This window comes from Mytilus californianus, unplaced genomic scaffold, assembly GCF_021869535.1.
Source record: "Mytilus californianus isolate M0D057914Y unplaced genomic scaffold, xbMytCali1.0.p SCAF_6, whole genome shotgun sequence".
NCBI classification, from domain to species: domain Eukaryota; kingdom Metazoa; phylum Mollusca; class Bivalvia; order Mytilida; family Mytilidae; genus Mytilus; species Mytilus californianus.
This window is the reverse complement of record NW_026262712.1, coordinates 116,607,756-116,634,729: the sequence shown is the minus strand read 5'-3', so window position 1 is coordinate 116,634,729 and position 26,974 is coordinate 116,607,756. Positions and strand designations below refer to the sequence as shown.

At 31.1% G+C, this 26,974-nt stretch overlaps 2 protein-coding genes across 2 annotated transcripts in view; one reads left to right on the top strand and one right to left on the bottom strand.

The window, feature by feature from the left end:
• The window catches only part of LOC127705970 (tRNA wybutosine-synthesizing protein 2 homolog), a 56,093-nt gene that overhangs the window by 14,438 nt on the left and 14,681 nt on the right, over positions 1–26,974 (top strand). Inside the window, exons 2-4 of the mRNA XM_052210352.1 lie at positions 18,134–18,543; positions 21,208–21,358; positions 22,851–22,960. Of these exons, the coding sequence (XP_052066312.1) occupies positions 18,264–18,543; positions 21,208–21,358; positions 22,851–22,960 (541 nt within the window). The 5' untranslated portion in view covers positions 18,134–18,263. The remainder of the gene's footprint in view (positions 1–18,133; positions 18,544–21,207; positions 21,359–22,850; positions 22,961–26,974) is intronic.
• LOC127705975 (guanine nucleotide-binding protein G(I)/G(S)/G(O) subunit gamma-12-like) lies at positions 1,483–10,823 on the bottom strand. The gene is made up of 3 exons (XM_052210357.1): positions 10,664–10,823; positions 7,441–7,568; positions 1,483–4,491 (listed from the first exon to the last, which is right to left on the bottom strand). Exons 1-2 carry the CDS (start codon positions 10,756–10,758, stop codon positions 7,463–7,465), a joined length of 201 nt encoding a protein of 66 aa, XP_052066317.1. The 5' UTR covers positions 10,759–10,823; the 3' UTR covers positions 1,483–4,491; positions 7,441–7,462.

Sequence of the window (26,974 nt, the reverse complement as noted above, 5' to 3'; positions counted from 1 at the left end):
AGGTCACTATACTGAATTCAACAATGAATAAAACCTATACTGTACAGTCATTCAGGAAAGGCCCGACTTGACAAAATGTGAAACAATTCAAACGAGAAAATTATCAGCCTGATTTATGACAAAACAATGACCAAAAAACAAGTATACCAGTCAGTAACCAATGACAACCACTGAATTACAGACTCATGGCTTGGGACACTAAGATAAAGAATGTAGGGGGTTATACATACAACACAAATAAGAACAACTATTAAATTAAGTTTGCAAGGGCTCAACTCATCAGATTGGTACTTAGCACAAATATAACTTAAAGAAAGACAAAGGACACCAATTATCAATCTAAGAATACTCATAGTTACTGAAAGCTAGTTCAATGCCAAACTTTAAGTAATAAATAAATGTTTTTCCTGACTATGATATCAATCATTTCACATCCAGCAGATTTAATGAAGAAATGTCATAGCAGTCTGAGAAAAACATTACCTTGTGTAATGCCAAAATACAAGTATGGACAAGCTGTAAATGCATGATTAGTTCTGTATGTTAGTACTGATATAGACAATATTCAAAGATCTTTACTATAATGTTCAATTGATAACCTTAAAGAATATATTTATTCAAAGGATCACTAATAAGTTAACATAAATCGTTTCTGAATTGACAAGATTTATAAACAACATCAACGTAAAAATAAGAATGTGGTATTCCATTAAAAAGGTACAGTCATATTTCAAATCATTGTACCTAGTAAAGGTTTTTTTTAAAGTAATTTGTAGTATTACAATCTGTGACTTTATAAATTAACAGTTTTACATAGATTTTGTTCATTGAAATCTTAAAACATCACTCCAGACACAGGCATTGTGAATGAGTAGGGAAATGTAAACACTGTAAGATGGGGCCAAAGTAGTATCACCGTTCAAAAAAAGGAAAATTAACAATAGGAAACCAAAATTCATCTCTTTTGATGTAAAACTTTTAATGTTTCCCATGAGAAACTAAAATATCCATACTAAGATAGGGACAATATCTACTGTTTGTAATTAGATTTATTTAAAAGTCAGGTCTGTTGGGGTAAATTTCCCCCGTATAAATAATTTGATGATTCTCGATATAAAGCAAAAATACCATCAATATAAAAGTAAGTATTTTTTAGCATTAAATGGAAGTTCAAAGTGGCATAACCCTGGAATTTGTCAACGCAGGTTGCCATGCTTTCCCTTTGTGCTGCAAAGTTGACACTTCATAATTAGTACAAAGTTTGATTGAAATAGACTAAGCTGTGAAATATTAGTTTGGAAGGACTGACAGTCAGAATGATAGATTCCAATATACCTACTTTGTTTGCATGTGATATCAAAATAAAACTGCACTGTATGCTAAAATCTAACAGAAGGGTGGTGACAAAGGTACAGAGAGAAAGACAGTAATCTTTATAAGTTATCCTTTTTAGCTCAGCTGCAACAAAATGACGACAATATGTATCAACATCAATACTTTATTATGAAAGATTTACAAAAAGCATTTGAAATATCTATACATACAAACATAAATAGAAGTTGAGATTCTATACAAACATTAGTGAGGGGCCTGATGGGTTATTTTCGTTCTTCGTGATCGGCGCATTTTCGCTATCGTGATCCGTTTTTCTACAGATTTATTTCTCTTTTTATATTTTCGTGATCCGTGATCATGGAAATTTATTTTCTGTGAATCGTGATTGACAAAAACATCAACTCGTGAATCGTGATGAGACCCCCCCATCAGGCCCCTTATTAGTCTTATACCCTGCCTACATACTGATAGTGTGTTAGATTGTGCTGCATGTTAACAAAGGAACATTGATTTTTCATTGTTTGAAATTCAAAGGAAGTTAATATGAAATCAGCATTATATATATCATGTATATCCTGTATATATTAATCTGTTTTACTTTACCTGAAAAAATACCAACAGTGGTCTTAAAATAAAAAATATAATCTAGGGAATTTACCTTTTTAAATCATATTTAATGAAAATAGTCCATCACAAATTTTAATATTTTTTAATTAATACTGATTTTGACTTTTGTCAGGAAAATGTTAATACTTTCTTTAATATTTTAATAGGCAATATCTTTATTCTAAAATTGGTTTTCAAAATCTTTTAAAATGACACAAAAGAATATTGTTTTAACTCCCATATCAGAGTCAGTGCACCTTAGCAACAATTCATAGGGATTTGTTTAAAACATGCCAACAAAAGTTGCTCGATTGTATAATACATTATATTATGAAAATTAATGACTAATAAATAATCAACATTTTTTTAAAAATAAATAAGTCTGTACATATGTGATTAAACTACATAATGAAAGCTATTCCATGCAACAAAAACACAAAATGTATACAAAAAGGCACATGAATTACTATAATGTGTTTTTATATGATATATGTAATCTGAATCAAAAAATAATTTTGAACATGTGCAAATTTGTTATTCAATTAAAAATAATGTGCAAATCGCAAGACTCAAATATCTTTGATAAAAATATGATATTGTTTTAGTGTAGTTAGGTTGCTGTCTAGTTAAGTCTTATTTTCATAACTTAATAATAAAATTCAAAGTGGATTTAAAAAAAAAACAGAAATGTTTTAGAAGTATGACTTATGTCTGACTCAAAGGTAGTGAATACTTAAATATATAAATATATATATATGTGTATATATGGTTACTTGAAAGTTACTTCTTATTTTTTGACTTCCCTCTAATCATAAATAGTTACATTTATTTCCTGTCCTTATAACTAACTTCACACAAAAATAAAATTTTAAAAGGAAATTGTATTCTGTTTCTATTTAAATAAATTAGTTCATGCTTCTGAGAAAACATACATAAAATTTAATCTGCTAAATGATTGAAAAAAACTTAAAATTTTTATATCATCGCTGGGCTTCCAAAATGTGGTATATGACAAATTTTTCAACAACAAAAAAAATCTTACAAACAGGCTTTGAAAATTTGTTCGAAATATTTGCTTCCAAAATGTTGTATGTGAACTTGAACATTTTTGTATATGGCTGTGAAATAAAAACTTGGACATTTCTGGATAATATAAAATCTAACATTATTTTCACATAAATAAAGAAATCTACCAGTTTTTGATTCCCAAAGTCATTTTACAACTATTTTCAAGTTTATATAAGACATTTTGGAACCAAACTTTACAAACAATTGAGATTGGCAATTTTGTCACATGTCTTATTTCAATTGTTTTGATTGGTCTGAATGTGTGATATTTTGGAATATCAGAGATTTCCTCCCGCCAAGCCGGTTTGTGTGAAAAAGTAATTTTGACAGATAAAGTCATATACGACATATTGGAAGCCCAGCGACGATATGCTAAATAAATTAATGCAAATTATATTTCAAAACCTTTCTTAGGGATAATATTTTTATTTTTGAAAACAAGTTCTTGGCATTCTTTGTACATTCTCTACACCATTAATTGTTCATATTGCAATTCTATATCTGTGTATATTGAGTTTAATTATTACTTATTTTCATCTCTAATGGCAATACAATAAACTCTGGCAGTGTAAATAATGTAATTATTATAGATTGTAAAAATTCTAGTCTATTATCCAAAATTTTTTTAATTTCCCACAATGCCGTCTGGTATGTAAATAAAGTTTTTAATTAAGTTTGAAGTAACTATATAATTACATGTTCAAAATTGATCTAAACAGGAAAAATCCATTAAGCAATTACTGATTTTATTAAAAAGGAAAAATCCAATATCTTGTATACTGAAATAGTTTTCACTGAATGTTCTCTTGAGGCATCCCAAAAGAATATCTGTGCTGCTAGTTTTCTTCGGTTTTTTCATTTTGTATGTGTGTGCCAAGCACCTTTTATGATTGGTTATCTTATTGAAATTCAATTTTCATGGAGAAACAAACTGCTGCTTTCCCAGTAAGCAGTTATCAAACATTACAATGCCTCTCATTGTCTCTTAATTCTGTGCTGTTTTCCTTGTAATTTAAAGTTTTCTTGTAACAAGTTTACTGTTGGTGTTTCCTCTTATCAAAATACCTAAATCTTTTTTTTTAACATAGATGATATTTAATAAAAAATTTGTTTTGCCAAATTGTTATAAATCACATTTTTACACTATACAAGATAACATCAAATTTAAACAACACAAATAATTTGCATATGTTAATTCTGGCACACATGATAAAAGACGGAGATCAATTCACGTGATTATGATGGTTCTAGATGCGACATACTGGCCAGAATTCTGTTGTAGAGAGTCAAGTCGAATAATTGATACCACGGATAGGATTTCAATCAAAAACATCATTTCACTCCATAGAAAAAATGTAGCTGCGTTTAACTTGTAACTAAAGAAAATTCTTAAAAAATTTCTAAAAAAAAAAATTTGCACTGTGCCCATTCTACTGTCATTTTGGAAATAAAACACAAAACCTTTCCATATAAGATGGTTCCCTGAAAAGCAAAATAAAACATAACTGGTAAAACCTTATGATATATATATAGATGTAACATATACATTTTTGTAACACTCCATTATAAACAGCAATGTATCTGATATACTAATATGTATGAAAATTTTAAAGGGTCAAAGGTGAAAAGACATACATAGTAAATTAACATTTAACAAACACAAAGAGTAATCTTTTTTTTTTAAATTTTGGTCTGCCACTATGCTGGTTTATTGTTGCCCTTAAACATTTGTGCCAAATTTGTCATGGATATTTATAAAGTTTTTATGTAAAAATCTCATTCTGAATAGCTAGTTGAGTAACTGACAATTTAAGAAGTGAGGGGACTCCCAAATGAAATTGCATATCATATAGTTATAAAGGGACATAACTGAAGAACGGTAAAAGTGACGCTACCCTAATTTGAACTTGATCTGAGTTTTGGTTGAGGCTAACTTAAGTAGAGAACAGAAACTAAAAATTCAGCAATTTTTCTATTTATAAAAGGGCATAACACTAGATTGGTTAAAGTGACGCCACCAAAATTCAAACTTGATCTGTGTTTTGTGGTAATAAGCATTGTGTATAAGTTTCATAACATTTGGTTGAGGCAAACTTAAGTTACAGAACAGAAACTAAAAATTCAGCAATTTTTCTATTTATAAAAGGGCATAACTCTAGATCGGTTAAAGTGACGCCACCAAAATTCAAACTTGATCTGTGTTTTGTGGTAATAAGCATTGTGTATAAGTTTCATAACATTTGGTTGAGGCAAACTTAAGTTACAGAACTGAAACTAAACATTTTGCAATTTTTCTATTTATAAAGGGCATAACTCTAGAACGGTTAACGTGACGCCACCAAAATTCAAACTTGATCTGTGTTATGTGATAATAAGCATTGTGTATAAGTTTCGTAACATTTGGTTGAGGCAAACTCAAGTTAGAGAACGGAAACCAATTTTGGGACGTACGTATGTACAGAAGGACAAGGGTAAAACTTAATGCCCCCACCGCTACAGCGGGGGCATAAACATCTAGAGATAATTTTTTAACTAGCTTTCAGTTAACGTTACTGTGAGTACTCTTATATCAGTTCTTGTCTATTGTTTTAAGTTATTTGTTTATTGTATTTTGTACCGATTAACCAATCAATTGAGAGAAGCCATCTGCAATTGATTTTTACAGTTTGTGCTTATGTTGTGCTATTGGGTGCGAGACAACTCGGCCCAAAGACAACTCGGACTGTCTATGAAGTCATCTCGGACCATCTTCAAGTCAACTCATCTATAATACCAACATAGACAAAGTATAAAAAAAGAGTTTTAACTATATAAATGATTTAATGAGTGTCTTCGAGGAAAAAGACTCTGTCTGAAGTGAAGTTGGACCGTCTATAACACAAAGAATATAGAGAGAGTTTTGACTATATAAATGGTGAAAAAGACAAATTGGATCGTCTATATAGACAATTCAAGATCACGACTTTGAGATTCAGGGTAATTTATATTTGACATGCATCTGTCTATTGTCATGATTCAATAACCCTCCCTAAATTTATTTTTATTTCTATTCTTTGAAAGCTGTATGAGTAAATAATGTTTGTAATGTTTTGGTCATTCTTTGATTTCTTTCTTGATAAATATAATCTTATCCTCAATTATTTTAAAGTACTGTGTTATTAGTCCAGGCATTTTCCAATTTCAAAATGAAACAATAACTATAAAATATACATACATATCTTTATTTCATCAAAGAAATAATTTCAAGTCAAGTAACAAAATATAGAATCACTATGATGAACTAATAAGTAGAAATTAGAATTTACATTAAATCAATTATTGTACAGCACTTTATTTGGTGTAAAGGATACTTGTGTGTGAAATATCATTTGGTGTAAAGGATACTTGTATGTGAAATATCATTTGGTGTAAAGGATACTTGTATGTGAAATATAACATTTTATAATCTAAGTAGCTCAAACTCTTATGTTTATACTTTGTTAGAGACGGCATAATAGACGGTTGGAGTTCACTTGAACTAGAGGCTCTAAAGAGCCTGAATCGCTCACCTTGGTCTATGTGCATATTAAACAAAGGACACAGATGGATTCATGACAAAATTGTGTTTTGGTGATGGTGATGTGTTTGTAGATCTTACTTTACTGAACATTCTTGCTGCTTACAATTATCTCTATCTATAATGAACTTGGCCCAGTAGTTACAGTGGAAAATATTTTGTAAAAATTTACAAATTTATGAAAATTGAAAAAAATTGACTATAAAGGGCAATAACTCCTTAAGGGGTCAATTGACAATTTTGGTCATTTGACTTATTTGTAGATCTTACTTTGCTGTACATTATTGCTGTTAACAGTTTATCTCTATCTATAATAATATTCAAGATAATAACCAAAAGCTGCAAAATTTTCTTAAAATTACCAATTCAGGGGCAGCAACCCAACAACATGTTGCCTGATTGGTCTGAAAATTTCAGGGCAGATAGATCTTGACCTAATGAACAATTTATCCTTGTCAGATTTGCTCTAAATGCTTTGGTTTCAGACATGTCAGAGATATGAGCCAAAAACTGCATTTTACCCTATGTACTATTTTTTAGCCATGTCAGCCATCTTGGTTCGCGGGCGGGGTCATCAGACACATTTTTAAAACTAGATACCCCAATGATGATTGTGGCCAAGTTTCGTCAAATTTGGCCCAGTAGTTTCAGAGAAGATTTTTGTAAAAGTTTACGGACGACAGACGCAGGACGCAGGACGACGGATGCCAAGTGATGAGAAAAGCTCACTTGGCTCTTTGGGCCAGGTGAGCTAAAAAGGCAGTCAGAGGTTACTTTGACTTAGGATACTTGGAAAATTGTAATTATTACGATTACAGATTAGGATTACTGTATTCCTGAACCAGAAATAGAAATACAATTACCATAATACTCACCAAGACTATTAACTGTACAAAATTATAAAATAGCACATGATTTCTGGTCTCTGAATGGGTTATCTGACTGGTTCACACCTATAACTAAAGCATCTCCTTGGGAATGCTCTGTGATGTAACTCTTCATACTGAAATAAAATAACAAAGTAACAGTAAACAGACTGGTTCACTCTGATAACTTAAGTATCTCTTTGGGAATGCTCTTTGATGTTATTCTTCGTACTGAAATAAAATAACAAAGTAACAGTAAACAGACTGGTTCACTCTGATAACTTAAGTATCTCTTTGGGAATGCTCTTTGATGTTATTCTTCTCACTGAAATAAAATAACAAAGTAACAGTAAACAGACTGGTTCACTCTGATAACTTAAGTATCTCTTTGGGAATGCTCTTTGATGTTATTCTTCTCACTGAAATAATCAAAGTGCTTGTGAGCGCATAAATGATAAATGTATAACCTACATGTACCATTTACAACCAGAAATCATGATTTAAATGTTATTAATAAAAGTTTATTATGCAGACACAATCTATTGTGAAACTCATTTGACACATGACATTATTCTATTTGTCATGTTTGTGGTAATATCGTTAACAAATTTATCATACTAATAACTTTTATTGATTTTTTTCATAATGGCGAACTCAAGGCCTTGCATATAATAATTCTGTTATAAATAATTTACTGAATTTGGCTACATTCAAGAAGCGATAAAATGAATAATTTAAGAAAAAAAAAAATTAGCATCAAGAAATCTAACTTTTAATTATTTCAAATTAATAAATATAGAAATTTGCATCAAAGTGCCTTTAAAATATACATGATTTAAGTGATTCTCTAAAATAAAGATATGAATGTTCTAAAATGCCTGTAAAAATTGATATCAAAATATGACCTTTTACAATAATGCAAACAAAATGTGCTTATCAATGAAAGCGATAATGGAAAATAGATAAAATTCCACCATTCTATTGAACAGAAATACATGTCATTTGCTGTAAGATATATCATAAATATAACTTGCAATTAGATCCATCTTTCAATATGTGTGATACTCTTTTATATTTTTGACTTTTCTGTTGTCAGATTGTAGAGTTTCTGCATTGTCATGACAGTCAGTAACAGAAGATCAGTTCATAGTTTTAAATAGCAGCAAAATTTGAAACATTATAAAACAACAAAATATTAACTGCATATTATATATTGACTTTTGTTCTATAAATTTATACATGTTATATGTTTACAAAGTTTATAAACTTTCTTGATGCTAAATTTTTCTTCTTGTCACTTCCTTTCTAAAATTAGTGAGACCAGGGGATTTGATGCTTTACGAAGAAGCCTTCAAGGTCATAGACTTTATTGTTTTTTGGCAATATGTGACATTTGATCACCAGAGAATTTATAACACTTAAACAATAACTTTTCTTTTGTGGCGTCAAGACATTTTCTCTTGTGACATGTTTTTTTCAAGAACTGCTGTGATGTCTAGTAATGGCAATATATAGCTGAATGTACAAGTATAAGTATAAATATAAGAAGATTTGGTATGATTGCCAGTGATTCTCCACCACAGACCAAATAATGTAGAAGTTAACAACTATAGGTCACTGTACGGCCTTCAACAATAAGGGAAAACCTATACCACATAGTACATGTAAGCTTTAAATGGTCTATTTCTACCATCTCTCATGTACAATATGTACATGTGGGATCAGGACAACTCGGATCAAGACAACTCTGGATTTTAAAATTTATTTCTCTTATTTTACATTTCCAGAGATTCTGTATCATAGCTTGGGTTGAATGTGTTGCCTTTTTCTTGTGCAATGTACCATCTCAATTTCTCCTCATCAACCATCAAAACTTGATCGAACATTAGATTGACCAAAAACACCTGTTTAATTAGCGGGTACAATGTATATTGATTTCGATGGATTGGTCATACTCAAAATGATTACATCTCTTTGACTTGAGTTCCATAAAATTAATGCATTTTGATAATCATTTCTGTCACGATTGATTAGTTAATGCCTAAAGAGATCAATTAGACTGATCATCTCATGAACTCATTGAAAATAAGTAATTTAAGTAACTGACAGTTGTATATTTTGTTAAAAATATCTCTGATGATGAATACATACATCCATAAAATATATTAACCAACAAAAACACTTTACATGCAATGAAAATAAAAGAAGTGGTCCTAGTAGTCTATTAAACTTTTCTGTATTGCCTTTAAAAGTGGCCCAATTTGACTTTTAAAAGTGGACTGTCCGACAGAGTTGTCTTTAAAAGTGAGCCGAGTTGTTTTTGAAAGTGGTCCGAGTTGTCTTAAAAGCAGTCTAAGTTGTCTTGGTCCGACTTGTCTTTGGTATGAGTTGTCATGTATCTTCTTACATCAGGAACAGATATACTGTAGTGGAAGCTAACAGAGACAGTTGTTGGACAGAAATTGGATGTTTTAACTCACATGAGGAATAGACTTTTTAATTGTGAAGTTTTGTGATTGGACAAGAAAGACTTTTAAATCTAGTAGTGTGACATTTATAGTTATGAGTACTGTACATTACATGTTTTTATAGGTGGTTGGTAAGATGTGTATATAATCTACTTATATGATGCTGTACAGACTAATTCTACTGTGTAGTGCGAAGATATAAACATAGGCCCGCGTATGCAGAAGAAGTTTTATACATATTTTTAAACCTGTTGCTCTGATTATACAGATAACCTGTGGTGCTCCAGATAGTGGAGGGATCTACTAAAAAGAAAGAAAGAAAGTTCCCAGCTTACATGTATACATATATATTATACACCAATATTTTTTGGCAGGTCTCAGTCAGCGGTCATAGCATTGCAACACATGCGTTCCTGTATAATATTATTAATATGCCAGGTGACAGAAACTTGTCCTTGACCACTAATACTAGAGGGGCCTGATGGGTTATTTTCGTTCTTCGTGATTGGTGTATTTTCGCTATCGTGATCCGTTTTTCTACAGATTTATTTTTTTTTTTATATTTTCGTGATCCGTGATCATGGAAATTTATTTTCTGTGAATCGTGATTGACAAAAAAATCAACTCGTGAATCGTGATGAGACCCCCCCATCAGGCCCCTCATACTACACAAGTGCTAAACATGAGCTCCAGGATGTTTTGGAAACAACAACCCTCCCCCTTTTCTATAAACTGCTCGACTTCGCAAAATCTTTCTATCTTACACTTCAATTGCTTGTGAGACAGGTATTCTTTCAACTTTAGCTTCTTCTCTCAGCTGTGTTAGCTGTTTTTGTAATCTCTGTACTGCACTAGACATGGTTTTTGTTTTGCAGCTTCTTCAAACAATCGTTCAATCTGAATCAATTAACTCTTCTCGCAGACATCGTGATTTCACGTGATTCAAAATGTCTGCGCCCAAGTCTTAGAAGCGACAACAAACAAATTTTAACGATGACATCGTCCATTATGAAACAAGCTTTGATTGTACCAAACCCTCAATGTCAGACAATAAGGTTCATTATGCTATTCATATATCTACAAATATCGTTAATTACAAGTAGCTTACATCAGTTTTGAAAAGGTGGTAAAGGGTTATGAAAAGGTGGTAAAGGGTTAATATTGGGAAGCAAGTTAACTCGTACCACGTAAACTCGTACCAACGTAAACTCGTACCACTGGGAAGTCGTACCAATCAGAACTCGTACCACTGCAAACACGTACCATTAAAAATATATTCAAAAATACGAATGTTTTATGATTTTTTTTTTTGGTAAACTAAATAAAAAAAAGTTGAATTACTTGAATTTTATACTAGATTTTAATGAAAACTTAGACAAAAATACGAATGTTTTATGATTGTTTTTTTTTTTTTTTAGCTTTATACAAAAAATTAAAATATCTTTGAATTTTTACCAGATTTTAATGAAAACTTAGACAAAAATACGAATTAGCATGCTAATAAATATTTTAAATTCTTTTGATTGTGTGATTATTGGTTGATTATTATCTATTCAACTTGTTAAATCATATTAGCATGGTCATGTTCTGCATGAATGTGCTGAATATTGTATAAAAATAAATTTCATACTTTCTAACTGTTGGTCATAAACAATTTTAAACCTTTAAAACACAATAAATAAATTCTTTCATTAAATAAAATTCCTTTTAGAAACAATAGAAAAATACCCAAATCTATTCAATGTTACTGATTTGGAATGATTAAAAATTAAATCAAATAGTTGTCAGTAAAAGTTTAAAAAAGAGTCTATTCAAGGGAGACAACAAAGCCAATCTGCCACGGTTTTCTCTATCCAATTAGACAAGGAAAATTAGCTACAAATTGGTCATTGTAATTTCAAATTATATACATTTTACAGACTTAAGAGGTATTGAGTGAAATTAAAGTATAATACTCATCAATAAACACCATTTGAATGCATTTAAATAATTTGGTATGAGTTTACAATGGTATGAATTTACCTTGGTAAGAGTTAGCAGTGGTACGAGTTTGCATTGGTACGAGTTTTTTTTTAGTGGTACGAGTTGACATGGGTACGAGTTTACAATGGTACGAGATAACTATAATTCTTAATATTGCATATAATTTATATATGTATGTGTAACAAAAAATTTGTTCCGGCGTGACATTTGTTCCGCTGGAACAAATTTCATAGGAAATATGTTCCACCGGACTTTATATCACAGAAAATATGTTCCAGCACTGTAAAATTTGTTCCGGAACTAATTTTATTACCAAATGTAAAATAAGTTCCGGAACAAAAATCATAATAGCTCCATGAATTTTGTTCCAATTAATATTAAGAGTTTTAAAAAGTTAAATAAGTTCCTGTGATATTTGTTTTAAACGAACGTTTACATCATGTGCATATTTACTTAGAAATCAATGAATAAGTTCCGCTCAAACCTATTTTCACAGAAAATAAGTACCTTTGCAACAAATTGCAAGTGAAATATTTTCTTGTTACATTTAAATTATAATGCAAGCTGAGTGCTGTACTGAGTGTGCTTGCATGCATGGAATACATTTGCAATTGAAAGCATGACTGTAACTAAAGGATGAAGATAAGAAATAAAAGCGATGGTAATGTATCATAATTTGTATTTATGTTTTATACGGTATTCCTCCTTGGTTTTTGTTAACTGTCATGGCCACGTGTTCTAGTCATACATGTACTTAGGTCATAGCACAGTTTCAAAAGAGTGTGTCTTTTGTTTTTACATGTCTTTTGATAAAACTGATCAGTCACTTTGTCCTTTTCAAATAAGTACATATGTTCATCTTTAACTATACTTTTTTTCTGAATGATTGATTTTTCTTATTCTACTCTTTTCTGGCTGAAGTGTCATTTTGATATTTTTTACGGAGTATATAATTAAACATTTGCTATACTCCACAGGATCCGAATTGGATGATTTATATTTTTTACTTTTTTTATTATTGATATAATACTTATTTTTATAATGCACTTGAATGATAACTTTAAACTCACTGATGACAAATGCTCAGTATATAAGATAATTTGTTTAACCAGTGGAACATATTTCACAGACAAGGAACTTATTTCACCAGGTGAGGAACAAATCTCACAAACCCAGAACTTATTTCACCAGATAAGGAACAAATCTCATAAACCCGGAACTTATTTCACCAGGTGAGGAACAAATTTCACCAACCCAGTACTTATTTCACCAGGTAAAGTGTGGAACTTATTTCATAGAGATGGAACAAATTATATAGAAATCATCTGTGAAAAAAGTTCTCCCAGAACATATTTCCTGTGATATTAGTTCCACTGGAACTTTTTTCACAGGAACAAATTTTGGCTCACATATGCTCAGTTTCTTCCTCCTTCTTCTTCTTCTTCTTCTTCTTCTATACGTATTAACCTCCAATCATGGATAACCATCTCATTGGAATTATTTCCGAATGAGGAGTTATAAAACTATGAATATATGTAAGCCTCAAATCTATGTCCAGCCTCAAATCTATGTCCTTTCCGCAAATCTATGTCCTTTTTAATATTGCGTCATAGACGTTCCAAATTTATGTCCTTTGTTGTCTCAAATCTATGTCTTTTATTGTCTCAAATCTATGTCCTGCATTGTCTCAAATCTATGTCCTAAATGTGGTGACGTAAGACATAGCAAGACGTAATCAAGTAAAAAAAAATGTGTAGTTTCAATCTTGAAAGTAACATGTATGCTCGTTATGCCAATAATTTGTACACTGAATTATGTTGTGGTTGTTGAATGTTGATGTCATGGTACACAATGGATTTTAAAAAATACATAGATTTGAAACTGGAATAATTTCACCAGAAAAAATATCAACTTTTTTAATAATCAAGATAGTGGCACAAAATGTCGTTGTTAAACACAATGAATTATACCCTAAATATTTTATGTGGTATCTATACATTGAAACATTGAACAAAACGTTTGTAAATAGGTGTATGTGTTTATAGCTTACAATACAGAATAGGTTTGATTTCATTGTTGACGGCCATACATGTATACAGATGTCATTTTGTCTCAGGTTGTTTATTAATTTAGATTTCAAGACGTAATGAGTAAAGGGAAGTAACGATTATTACTACAGAACAATTAACGGGATCAGGAAAAGCAAACAATTTGAATATGTTGTAGTTTTACAATAAAATGTAAATCATACAATAATTACACACGCATGTAAAAATTTTAAGCACACACCCCAACTTAACATTGAATTATTGGAAATGACTTAATAAAACAAAAATCCTATAAGGCTGTACTTATTAGACGGGCATAAATTTGTGCATGGCGAAACAAACTGGAAAAAGATTTAAGGAAAGGACACAGATTTGAGGCTCTATCTTTTTTAACGGACATAGATTAGCGATTGACGTCACGATGGGGCACAGATTTGAGAAACGGACACAGATTTGAGGCCGTACACAGATCTGAGGCTTACATATATATACACTAAAATCTAAAGTTCACGGATTAAAATATAAAAAAAGAAATCACTAAAGCTTTAAACAATAAAGAAAAAAAAGAGGGACACCCCTACCTCTACCTTATCACATATGTACAAACAGCTCATATTACAAATGTTCAGTGCGCCTTTATAAGGAGCACCACATTGTCAACGTATATTTGTTCCGCCTAACAGAAGTTCCATTGGAAACTTTGTTATAAACAATGTCATAATATCTTTTCCTGTTGGAACAAATATTCTATACCATTTATTACGTTAGGAACATTTACTGTAATATTTATTCCAGTGGAAACAATATTCCAGAATATTGTTTCCATTTGGAACTTATATTATGAAGGAACTTCTATTCTGTGACACCATGTGTAACCTTGTAAAGGAGAATATCTAGCACACTTAATCTGCACAGATTAAATGTGAGCATTTGCCTACCCAGTTCCCAAGCCTTGCCATGAACCTGCCTCAAAACAATTTTAAATTTAAAGCGATAAAACACACACATCTGATTTGCTCATCCTTAAAATAAAAAAAATGCAATACAATATATATACAAAATAGGGGCCAAGGTCACCCCAGATGCTGTACAAATGCTATGGAAACCTGTGAGGACAATCTTAGATTCCATACTAATACTGCTTTATATTTATTAATAAACTACCACGGTTGACCTGGGGTCATTTGGGGGAAAATGCCTCATAGAACATTGTGACGTAAAGATAGTTGCTTTGTGAGGTCACGTTTTTGGGAAAAAGCATCAGTTGGAAGATCATGTATTCCTGGTATAGGGTACTGTACATGTACATTCTAGATATATAGATTAAGGTTAAAGTTTGTTACACATCAATTACTTTGTCAAACCTTCATAGAATTTTTTTCATTTTGCTACGATAAAGAGATAATCTGAAGCAAAATTTTGAAAATATATTTTTTTCATTTTGTTTTGTAGTATTTTACTGATAGATGGACTTAGTTTTTGGCAGCTAACATTTACAGACAGTATGGCACTAATAATTTTTTTGACATGAAAAATTTGTAAACCTTCATTAATTGTTATCAAACTTGGACAGAAGCTTATCTTCAACATCAAGGATAAGCATTAACAAAAATGGTTTCATTCTTTTTTGAATCTGTATTTTACTGATCAATGGACTCACTTTTTACAGTCAGTACACTTTTAAACCGACAGCAGCAATTGCAGGCGAGACACTTTAAATTTAATCTCAAAATGCTTAACAAAGTGACAATAGGGAAGCAACAAAATGAGTCTTGTTTGCAAATTAAAATTGAATTGCAAGTTGTTTTGAATGATTGTTAAAATGTATCAATAAAGGTAAATACATGCAGATAGATTCAGTTGTTTTATAGTAGATACTTTGTATTCCTGTACACTGTAGTGCAAATCAATGAAGAATAATTATCTGGTAGCAGCAATATATCATAAATATTAGAAATTTTCAAAACACTATCAGATATATATGTAATCCTCAAGTCTATGTCCAGCCTCAAATCTGTGTCCTTTCCATAGATCTGTATGTGTCTTATTCTATATTGCGTCATAGACGTCACAAATTGATGTCCTGTTTTTATACGACTGCAAAAAATTTTGCGGTCGTATATTGGTATCATGTTGTTGTCGTCAGCTTCGTCCGAAAACATTTGGTTTCCGGACAATAACTTTAGTAAATGTAAATAGAAATCTATGAAATTCAAACACAAGGTTTATAACCACAAAAGGAAGGTTGGAATTGATTTTGGGGGTTATAGTCCTAACAGTTTAGGAATTAGGGGCCAAAAAGGGGCCCAAATTAGCATTTTTCTAGTTTCCAGACAATAACTTGTGGAACGGTGTAATGATCTCTCGGAAATTATACCACAAGTTTCCATACCACAAAGGGATGGTTAGGATTGTCTTTGGGGGGTTATGGCTCAAACCGTTTAGGAATTAGGGGCAAAAAAGGGGGGAAAAACAAGGGTTTCCTGGTTAATGGACAATTAAAAAAAAGTACAATGTTATGTTTGGATTACCTTCCTTACACTGCTTTTAAATTATGTATAAAGAAAAGACCATATCTTGAGGGAAAGAATTTTTTTTTGAAAAAAGGTGGGAGGGGTAAAAAGAAATTGTGAAGGGGGGGGGGGACAATTTTTTCTCATTTCAGATTTCACAAATTAAAAAGAAAATTTCTTCAAATTTTGTAAAAAAAAGAGGGGGAGGGGGGTCAGTTCGGATCAGCATAGTGTATTGCACAAAAGCAAAAAAAAAAGGGGGTAAATTTTTTTTTTGTGGGGGGGGGGGGGGTCAATTTGCAACAGCATAGTGTATTACAGAAAAGCAAAAAATTGAATATAAATTCAAATCATTTAACCAATTCTAAGTTCTTTGACTACAGTTATTCTGTGTCAGAAACCTATTAATGTGTCAAATATTTAATTACAATCCAAATTCAGACCCGTATCAAGAGCAAATATTTGGTCCATTTTTGCCCCAACTGTTCAGGGTTGGACCTCTGTGGTCCTATCCAGCTGCGCTCGGCAAAGTAATTACATTAGTTTATTTATATATATTTATACACATAGTGCATATGTTTTTAACCTCAGTTACATGCTCTAAAAGTATACAAACACCCTTAAACAAGCAGTACAATTGTTTAAATTTTTTTTTCTGTCATAGAAAGCATTCATGTTAGAATCACTTGCACAATCTTTATTCAATATTCAAAAAGCAAAATCTACTCTCTCGCATACATAATGAATTAAATAAACTAACAATTATTTTGATTGAAAAAAAAATTGAATAGATTATTACAAATATTATATTACCAGGGAGCAATCACCAGTTAGTAAGCCTTCCACCAAGACCTTTAACTGTAACTGACATGTCACCTTATGTAATATAAACAAATCTGTTTTTAAATCTGAATAATTAATTATTATTTAGTGATGTACATGAATATTTGTTTTAACAGGATTTTGGACTTCACTATGATCTGGATTATCTCTGAGGTCAATATATAGGTCGGGTGCAAATTGATGGATGAATGTAATAAATTCTTTTATAACACAATACTTTTAAACTGTTCCACAGATTTAGGTAACTAAAAAAAGCCACAGATTAAACATATATATTTAATATATTCCTTTTGTGCTGCAATGTAAACAATAGGAGGGTTGAGCACAAACAAACATCTTTAACCCTGCCACATTCTTTATGTGCCTGGCCTAACTCATGCATGATCAGGAGCCTGTTTTTCAGTGGTTGTCATTGGTTCATGTATGTGATATTTGTTTTTCGCTGTGACCTTAAATTGCTTATATCTTCTTCAACTGAACTCTGGTGGATAGTTGTCTTATTGGCAATCATACCACATCTCATTTTTATATTAATTGTAAGTTTATGATGTATGCTTGATGTGATTTTAATCACATAGTGCAAAATTCTTCCTCCATGCTTCCATGAAAAAGGAAAATTAGCAGTCAGTAAGAAGTAATCGATTTAACATGTTTAATGCAGGCATCAAAATTATCATTGGTAATAAAAATAACAGGATCACTATCAACAGATGATACAGTACACATGTAAAAATAATAAAATATATATGCATCTAAAAAGTGTACAACACCATATAAGTAAATGAAAAAATACATATAAATTGTCCCTCCCCCCAAAAAAAATAATTGTTTGCATTTTATATTTCAGAAAAATACTAGAAGACAGTAAACTAACAGATATATCATGTAACTTTAAAGATTTTGGGGATGGTAAAATAGCAATACCACTGGACAATGAAACATCTGATAAAGTGGATAATTTATTAGTGGAGAGTAGTATGGTTTGTACCTGTAATACTGACAGTATTAACTTTGATTTACTCAGGACTTTACCGATGTCTGGATATCAGATAGCTCAGGTGAAATTTAGAGCTAAAAAACCTAAACCAAAAACGCCATATGAAGAACTTGTGTTGAGTCTTACTGATCTGGCTCATAAATATGATATACTTATGACTGAACAGTTACAGAGAGATATTCCACACCACTGGGAAAAACATGGAGATCTTGCACTACTACCACCAAACTGCTTTTGTGATGATAATTGGAAAAAAGCAGGTAACACTCCTTGCATATGATTGTATGAAATACTTTTTCTGTATTTTGATTCTTTCAAACAAATTTTTCTCTAATTTTTTACATTAGTTTCCCTCGGTATTAATGCATATATGTAGTTTGCTTACAGTAACCAATCAACACATCTAGAATCTCAGGTGTTTTATTTAAAGGGCAAGCGATACAGTGGTAGGGGCAGATAATACCACATCCAAATTTAATGCGATTATTTTTAATGTTTCTGATAATAAACATCCAAAATTCCTGGAAAATTAACTAACGTCATCTAATGGGTTACGCGAAATTAAAGTATTCATGGTATTTGTAATGGAAAACAAATATGCTGTACATTAAAGCATGTGAAATATACTGTGGAGGCCTAAAATCATGGAAAATGAAGATTGTTTACTCTTCTATCATCAATAGGTTCCAATTTAGGACAGTAATTCCATATCCTTTTGAGGTACTGCTGAATTAGATGCATAACAATGTTGCATAATAAAATACTGTAATATAATTTATCACCAAAAAGGGTAAAAGGGATCTCTAGCATTTAAAAACTAGGGGCTCTTTTCACAAAAAATCTTACGAGTAAAAATACTTGTAAGTCATGAACATTTCAGTATAACTTACGATCAATTTTAATCGTAAGATTTTTTGTGAAAAGTGTCGCAGGTTTTCTTTTGTTAGCTAAAAATAAGCACATGAACCTATATAAAATTAAATCCTCATTTTGGTGGCTAACTTTAACAACCTATATAAAATTAAATCCTCATTTTGGTGGCTAACTTTAACAACCTATATAAAATTAAATCCTCATTTTGGTGGCTAACTTTAACAACCTATATAAAATTAAATCCTCATTTTGGTGGCTAACTTTAACAACCTATATAAAATTAAATCCTCATTTTGGTGGCTAACTTTAACAACCTATATAAAATTAAATCCTCATTTTGGTGGCTAACTTTAACAACCTATATAAAATTAAATCCTCATTTTGGTGGCTAACTTTAACAACCTATATAAAATTAAATCCTCATTTTGGTGGCTAACTTTAACAACCTATATAAAATTAAATCCTCATTTTGGTGGCTAACTTTAACAACCTATATAAAATTAAATCCTCATTTTGGTGGCTAACTTTAACAACCTATATAAAATTAAATCCTCATTTTGGTGGCTAACTTTAACAACCTATATAAAATTAAATCCTCATTTTGGTGGCTAACTTTAACAACCTATATAAAATTAAATCCTCATTTTGGTGGCTAACTTTAACAACCTATATAAAATTAAATCCTCATTTTGGTGGCTAACTTTAACAACCTATATAAAATTAAATCCTCATTTTGGTGGCTAACTTTAACAACCTATATAAAATTAAATCCTCATTTTGGTGGCTAACTTTAACAACCTATATAAAATTAAATCCTCATTTTGGTGGCTAACTTTAACAACCTATATAAAATTAAATCCTCATTTTGGTGGCTAACTTTAACAACCTATATAAAATTAAATCCTCATTTTGGTGGCTAACTTTAACAACCTATATAAAATTAAATCCTCATTTTGGTGGCTAACTTTAACAACCTATATAAAATTAAATCCTCATTTTGGTGGCTAACTTTAACAACCTATATAAAATTAAATCCTCATTTTGGTGGCTAACTTTAACAACCTATATAAAATTAAATCCTCATTTTGGTGGCTAACTTTAACGGCCTATATAAAATTAAATCCTCATTTTGGTGGCTAACTTTAACAGCCTATATAAAATTAAATCCTCATTTTGGTGGCTAACTTTAACAACCTATATAAAATTAAATCCTCATTTTGGTGGCTAACTTTAACGGCCTATATAAAATTAAATCCTCATTTTGGTGGCTAACTTTAACGGCCTATATAAAATTAAATCCTCATTTTGGTGGCTAACTTTAACGGCCTATATAAAATTAAATCCTCATTTTGGTGGCTAACTTTAACAACCTATATAAAATTAAATCCTCATTTTGGTGGCTAACTTTAACAACCTATATAAAATTAAATCCTCGTTTTGGTGGCTAACTTTAACGGCCTATATAAAATTAAATCCTCATTTTGGTGGCTAACTTTAACGGCCTATGAACTGAGGAACACTATACACAAATCCAGGTGAAGATATCTCTTTCCATTTGAAAGTAATGGTTTTTTTTCCTAAAAAAATTGGAATTTGATATTTTGTGTTTTTACCTCAGAGGAGAAAATCAAAATGAAATACCTTGTAAAAGTAATTCATATATTCATATTACATTTTTTCCCAAACTGTTTTTTTCACAATAACAGGATAAAGGAACATGCATGTACAAATGTATGCCAGAAACTATAAATGAATCTAGTGTAACAATAAAGCAGAGAGATAAATAAATTAGAAGTCTGTAGACTAGCAGGTAACTACAATTACGGTATATAATCACAGCTTACTTTAACATATTATTCATAATGTCTTTCTGGTTGCTATCAAAATAGTTCATCACCCACCATACAATAAATCTAGAGTTACCTCCCTTTGAGCATGTTGCATATCATGATTTGTTAAAGTCTTTTTGCAAGTTTACATCAGTGTAAACTGACATTTATAATTTGTTATCCATAGCTGATTTTTGATAAGGATTTTTTTTTTTTTGATAGGTGAAGAGTTATGGTCTGTAATCTGTAAATGTTTACATTGTTCAAGAGTTGCCAGGAAGGATGTGATCTCAACAGATGGTTTCAGAACACCACAGGTCAAGTTATTACAAGGAGATACTGGATGGGTTGAACATAAAGATAACAGAATTAGGTAAGTTGTCTCCTTTGGTTTCAAATACCACAGAATTGGGTATATTAAAAGAATGAAGATGACAGAACTTGGTTAGTTATCCACCTTATTCAATCACAGATTCAGATTCTCCCCTATTTGCTAAATACTGGAAATTCAGAAATTTTTGCTCACATTTATTATTGCGATTTTTGAAGAATGAAGTAAAATGTGAGATTGGTTATTGGGATTTCAGTAAATTCTACATACAAAAAATAGTATAAAAATTTAAAATGATTTTTTAAATTTTTTTGCAATGTCTATTCTGTCAAAATTTTCACAATAATGAAACATTGCCAAATTTCTGAATTTACAATACTGCAAGTGTGATTTGTTTCACTGAGATTTACAATGGTTTTAACTATGTTCATAGTCATTTATTGCTTATGACACAAGCTTGATTGATTATCTTTAGGATGTTTGCTGTGTTTCAAAATAACAAGCTTTTTAAAAGACTGTTATAAATTGGTATAGGATTAAATGCCTTTTTAAAGGAATTTATTGGTGTATAAACTCGACCAATTCACTCACAAACAAATAAACTTTTATGATATGTTTGTGAGTGACTTGGTACAGTTTATACTCCAAGAAATTCCTTTAAAAAGGCGTTTAATCCTTATAATTCTTTAAAATTGGAGATAAGGAATTTATTTTTTCACACTCGTAACCTCTATCACAAGTAAATTGTATATTTGTGTCATTGAATAGGCCTGCCGCATGAATATATTTGTTGGTAAACGCAAAAATATGTACTCCATGAAATTTGCAATCTTATAAAAAATAAACTACAAAAGCTCTTATTATTATTCAAACGAATGTTTTGTGTTTATTATTAAATTTAACTATTAAGACCTATTAACGCGAATTGAAAATAAATTTTGTTAACGTCGATCTGGATTGTGTCATTATGGCCGCCATCTTGTTTACATTGGTTACGAAAAGAAGTTAGGTCAACATCGTCTATCTAAAAATAAACAACGTCAAGAACAACTACCGGAAGTCCTCTCAACCAATCATATCCATGTATTCTCTAATATGCAAATCATATAAGAATTATAAGTATATAAATAATGCAACTAAAAGAGCAAAAAAAAAAAGAAAGGTCAGTGTTCTTGTTTTTGAGAGATAAACTGGCAATGGAAAATCTGGCGGGAAATGATGCTCTCTAGATTTTTCTTAAAATGAACATTGGCACCTTTTTCTTTAAAAAACTATGAAAAAATAACAAGGAGTTTACAAGGTTCTCAAAACTAGCTTTTAAAACTATATGCAATGAAATTCATGAAAAGGAATGTAGGGGTAAGTGGGCAAACTTTTTAATGGCAATTCATGGATAAAACCAATGGATTTGGAATAACTGATAAAATGTCAAAAACAAGATCAGCGAACATCCTCAAGATACATACATATCTTTATAATAAGTTTTATTATTCTTTGGGGAAGTCTACTTGAGATTTTTGTTTAATTGAAACAGGTACACCTATGACATAACAAAGTGTATGTTCAGTGCTGGGAATGTTACGGAAAAGCTAAGAATTGCAAAGTTTGATTGTTCCAATGAAACTGTTGTTGATTTGTATGCAGGTAAGAACATGTAGCAGTAAATTCATGTAAAGGAAAGATTGATTGTCAACAAAAGAAAAAAAAAATATCAGCAAAAATCCACTCAATCCGTATTCATCCTTATCCATAGTTTAACTGCTCCTTATATATCTTCGTATTTATCTACAATAGATGGGGCCGTTATGTGCTAGCCTGTGCATCCATCTGTCTGTCTGGTATTAGGTAGTTTACCATGAATTTCAATTTGACTGGACATCATTCTTACTAGAAACTTAGTAAACATGTTCATTATGATATGAACATATACATGGTATTAGAAAAAAAATTATATGCCAAATAAGAGTTTCGACCCAGATACATATGTACATGCATACATACATATCATGGTTCACTGAATATAGAAATGTGGTAGTGTGTCCTATTGACCAGTGATCTGGTTTTATTTGTTGAAATAAAACAGAAAAATGAGGTTCAACAACTTTGATTGTTTCCATGAATCTGTTTAATCTTTTTTTGGCCTGTGGATTATCTGTTTAGAAACAAGAACAAACAAAATGCAATCATGTTGATGTTAAGGAACAGTCTAAGGTTAAATTTTCCCAGACATCAATAACTTTGTCAAACCTTTATGGAATGTAAGGAAACCTGAACATAAGCTTTTTTAACCAGAAGACAGTATCCAGAGAAAAATGTTGAAATATTTGTTTTCATTTAATGTATTTTGCTAGTAAACGGAATTACCATACAATTAAAAAAAGAAATGTTTAGAGACAGTCTGAGTTTTTTAGACATCAGTAACTTTACCAAACCTTTATGGATAGTTATGACACCAAGAAGGAAGCTTAGATCTGTAAGATAAAAAAAAAGCATCGAAAGAACAAAGTTTTATTTAAATTTTTGTCTGTATTTTACTGATCAATGGACTTAATTTTTGTCAGTCTTCATTTACACTTTGACAGCAGCAATGGCAAGTGAGACACTGCATGGAACGCAGGCCAAACTTTTTTATTTTGTTGATAATTGTATAATTGGCAATCATACAACTAATTCCTATTTTATATAGTTTTATTACAATCCTGGTTTTGCTTTGGTATTGGTATATATATATTAAAAGTTATAGAAAATTGAATTAACTGTTAAAGGATCTAGATCACTGTGACACAGATAGATACTTTTATACATCGGTCAAGTGGCAGGAAATTGAGAAGAAGTTTGACTAAATATGGATAAGTGGAAGTCATACTAATATCATTCTTACTAATCAAGGAAGGTTTTACTTTGTTATAATGTATTCTAGTTTGTTGACCTTTTATGACATAGTGAAATTATATCTGTTACTGATTTAAATCAAGATTGAGATTAACACGAAAATAAAAGCAATGTCCTATATATAGCTATTTGAAACTGAAACTGAAAAGGAAACTTTATTAAAAAAGATGAGCTAATATCCTATTTGAAACTGAAAAAGGAAACTTTGTTTAACCAAAGGCTATTAGATGTTTGAATGAGGTTGTGTTATGACTAATATTTATGTATATACTAGGTGCTTTTTATCACAAATAAAAAAATTTATAAGGGCAATATTCAAAGGGAACTGTGAAATCAATTCTGACTACACTTCGTGATAACTTGCTAAATTCCAAAGAACAGATTGGAAAATACACATAAGTTTTCTTCATCGAACACAGGATACAATAATGGTAACTTTTAATATTGAAAGTCAAAAAGAAATGATTAAGCTACCATAGGTTACATTTTTGTCGAGCCTGCGACTTTTGTCGCAGAAAGCTCGACATAGGGATAGTGATCTGGTGGCAACATTAGCTAACTTCTTAAAAGCTTTATATTTTAGAAGGTGGAAGACCTGGATGCTTCATACTTTTTATATAGATGCCTTATGTTACGAAGTTTCCGTCTGTCACATGTCCTTTGTCCTTGACCTCATTTTCATGGTTCAGTGACTGCTTGAAAAAAAATTGTGATTTTTTGTAATGTTAATTTCTCTCTTATTATGAGTAATAGGATAACTTTATTTGGTATGTGCGTACCTTGCAAGGTCCTCATGCCCGTCAGACAGTTTTCACTTGACCTCGACCTCATTTCATGGATCAGTGAACAAGGTTAAGTTTTGGTGGTAAAGTCCATATCTCAGATACTATAAGCAATAGGTCTAACATATTTGGTGTATGGAAGGATTGTAAGGTGTACATGTCCAACTGGCAGGTGTCATCTGACCTTGACCTCATTTTCATGGTTCAGTGGTTATAGTTAAGTTTTTGAGTTTTGGTCTTTTTTCTTATACTATATGCAATAAGTCAACTATATTTGGTGTATGGAAATATTCTATGATGTACATGTCAGTCTCGCAGGTTTTATTTGACCTTGACCTCATTTTCACGGTTCATTGCTCAGTGTTAAGTTTATGTGTTTCAGTCTGTTTTTCTTAAACTATAAGCAATAGGTCAGCTATATTTGTTGTATGGAAGGATTGTAAGCTGTTCATGTCTGCCTGGTATGGTTCATCTGACCTTGACCTCATTTTCACGATTCATTGGTCGATGTTTAGTTTTCTTGGTTTAGTCTGTTTCTTAGAAATTATAAGCAATAGGTCAACTATATTTAGTGTATTGAATGATTGTAAGGTGTACATGTATTTCTCGTTTGGTTTATATGACCTTGACTTCATTTTCTTGGATCATGTTAGTAAGTTTATGTAATAGTTGTAGTAAAGCTTTCATTTAGGACTATCAACATAACAACAATGGTTAGTGAAGAAGGCGAGACATTTCAGCGTGTGCACTCTTGTTATTATATACTACAGTTAAAGTGCTATGTTATAAAAGAGATGTTACAAGCTTACCAGTTATTTTATTTGTAAGCATGTGTAAAATGTGGTGAAACTATACTTAAAAAAGTTGTATGATAATGGTCTGAATAGTCACTTTAATGTTAAAACATTCACAATATTTTCAATTGTTTTTAAAGGCAGTGCTTTAATGCCTTTCTAGTTGCCGGGTTAATCCTTCCTTCCGCGATATCCAACTTATCTACGTGGGGGGTCATTAGACTCCAAGTAGATCCGGAAATGTTGAATTCTCTCCTCTTCTTATTGCGATATAAAATGTTTTTTGTTTCATTTCATTTACATTGGGAAATAGAGAAACGATCATTGTGTTTTGTTAGTTTTAAAAACTTTTGATATATTAGTATTTTGCATTATAAGCAGTCAACCGATTGACAAACTAGAATTATTTGAATTCCGTGTGGAAAGAGCTCGGGTTAATTTCGAGTGTTATCTGCAATCTAGATGTTTATAAATCATTTCAGTCGTTGATATAATAATTAAAGGTCGACTGAACATGAATTATATTACACAATTTAAAGCGCATTTCTGTTTATGCACGTGAACCTGTCTAACGTTATTTTCGCAGTTATATAAAGTAGCAAATTATCGTTCCTGAATAGGTGGCGCCGTGGTTGCGGATCCTATTCCTCTTCTTCCGGTTTCTGCACTGTGCACCAGAAGAAACAAAACAACTTGAAGAATTAACAACCAAAGTTCAAAAGGTACAACAAGACAACAAGCATGAATTGATTATAATGGGAGACCTTAATGCTAAAAGCTTAGAATGGAACAATGACAAGACAAACAAGGCAGGGGAAATAATTGAAAACTTCCTGACCAAAACAGACATGCTGTGTGTAAATGATGGCCAGCCTACAAGACGGAATACCAAAAGTGTCATTGATCTAGTAATTATAACACCCAGCACAAAAAATAAAGTACAAAACTGCTCAACATTAGCCCACGAAAACGTACGATCTGACCATATATGCATACTAACAGAACTTGATGTATGCAAAAAGGAACAAAACAACACATCAAAAAGGAAAGTATGGCAAATTAACAAAGTAGACTGGAATAAATGGAAAGAACAGGCTGAAAAGAACATGGAAGAATGGCTACTGAATAATCCAAGCAATGACAATGTAGACGAAGTATATCAATCACTTAAAGCGGCTATTGACAAAACA

Bases quoted from the DNA above. Each gene is read 5' to 3' on its own strand.
- LOC127705975 (XM_052210357.1), bottom strand. From the start codon at position 10,758: ATGTCTAGTGCAGTACAGAGATTACAAAAACAGCTAACACAGCTGAGA. The intron at 7,569-10,663 runs GTAAGATAGAAA...ATTTTATTTCAG, and splicing joins GTCTCACAAGCAATTGAAGT to TATGAAGAGTTACATCACAG.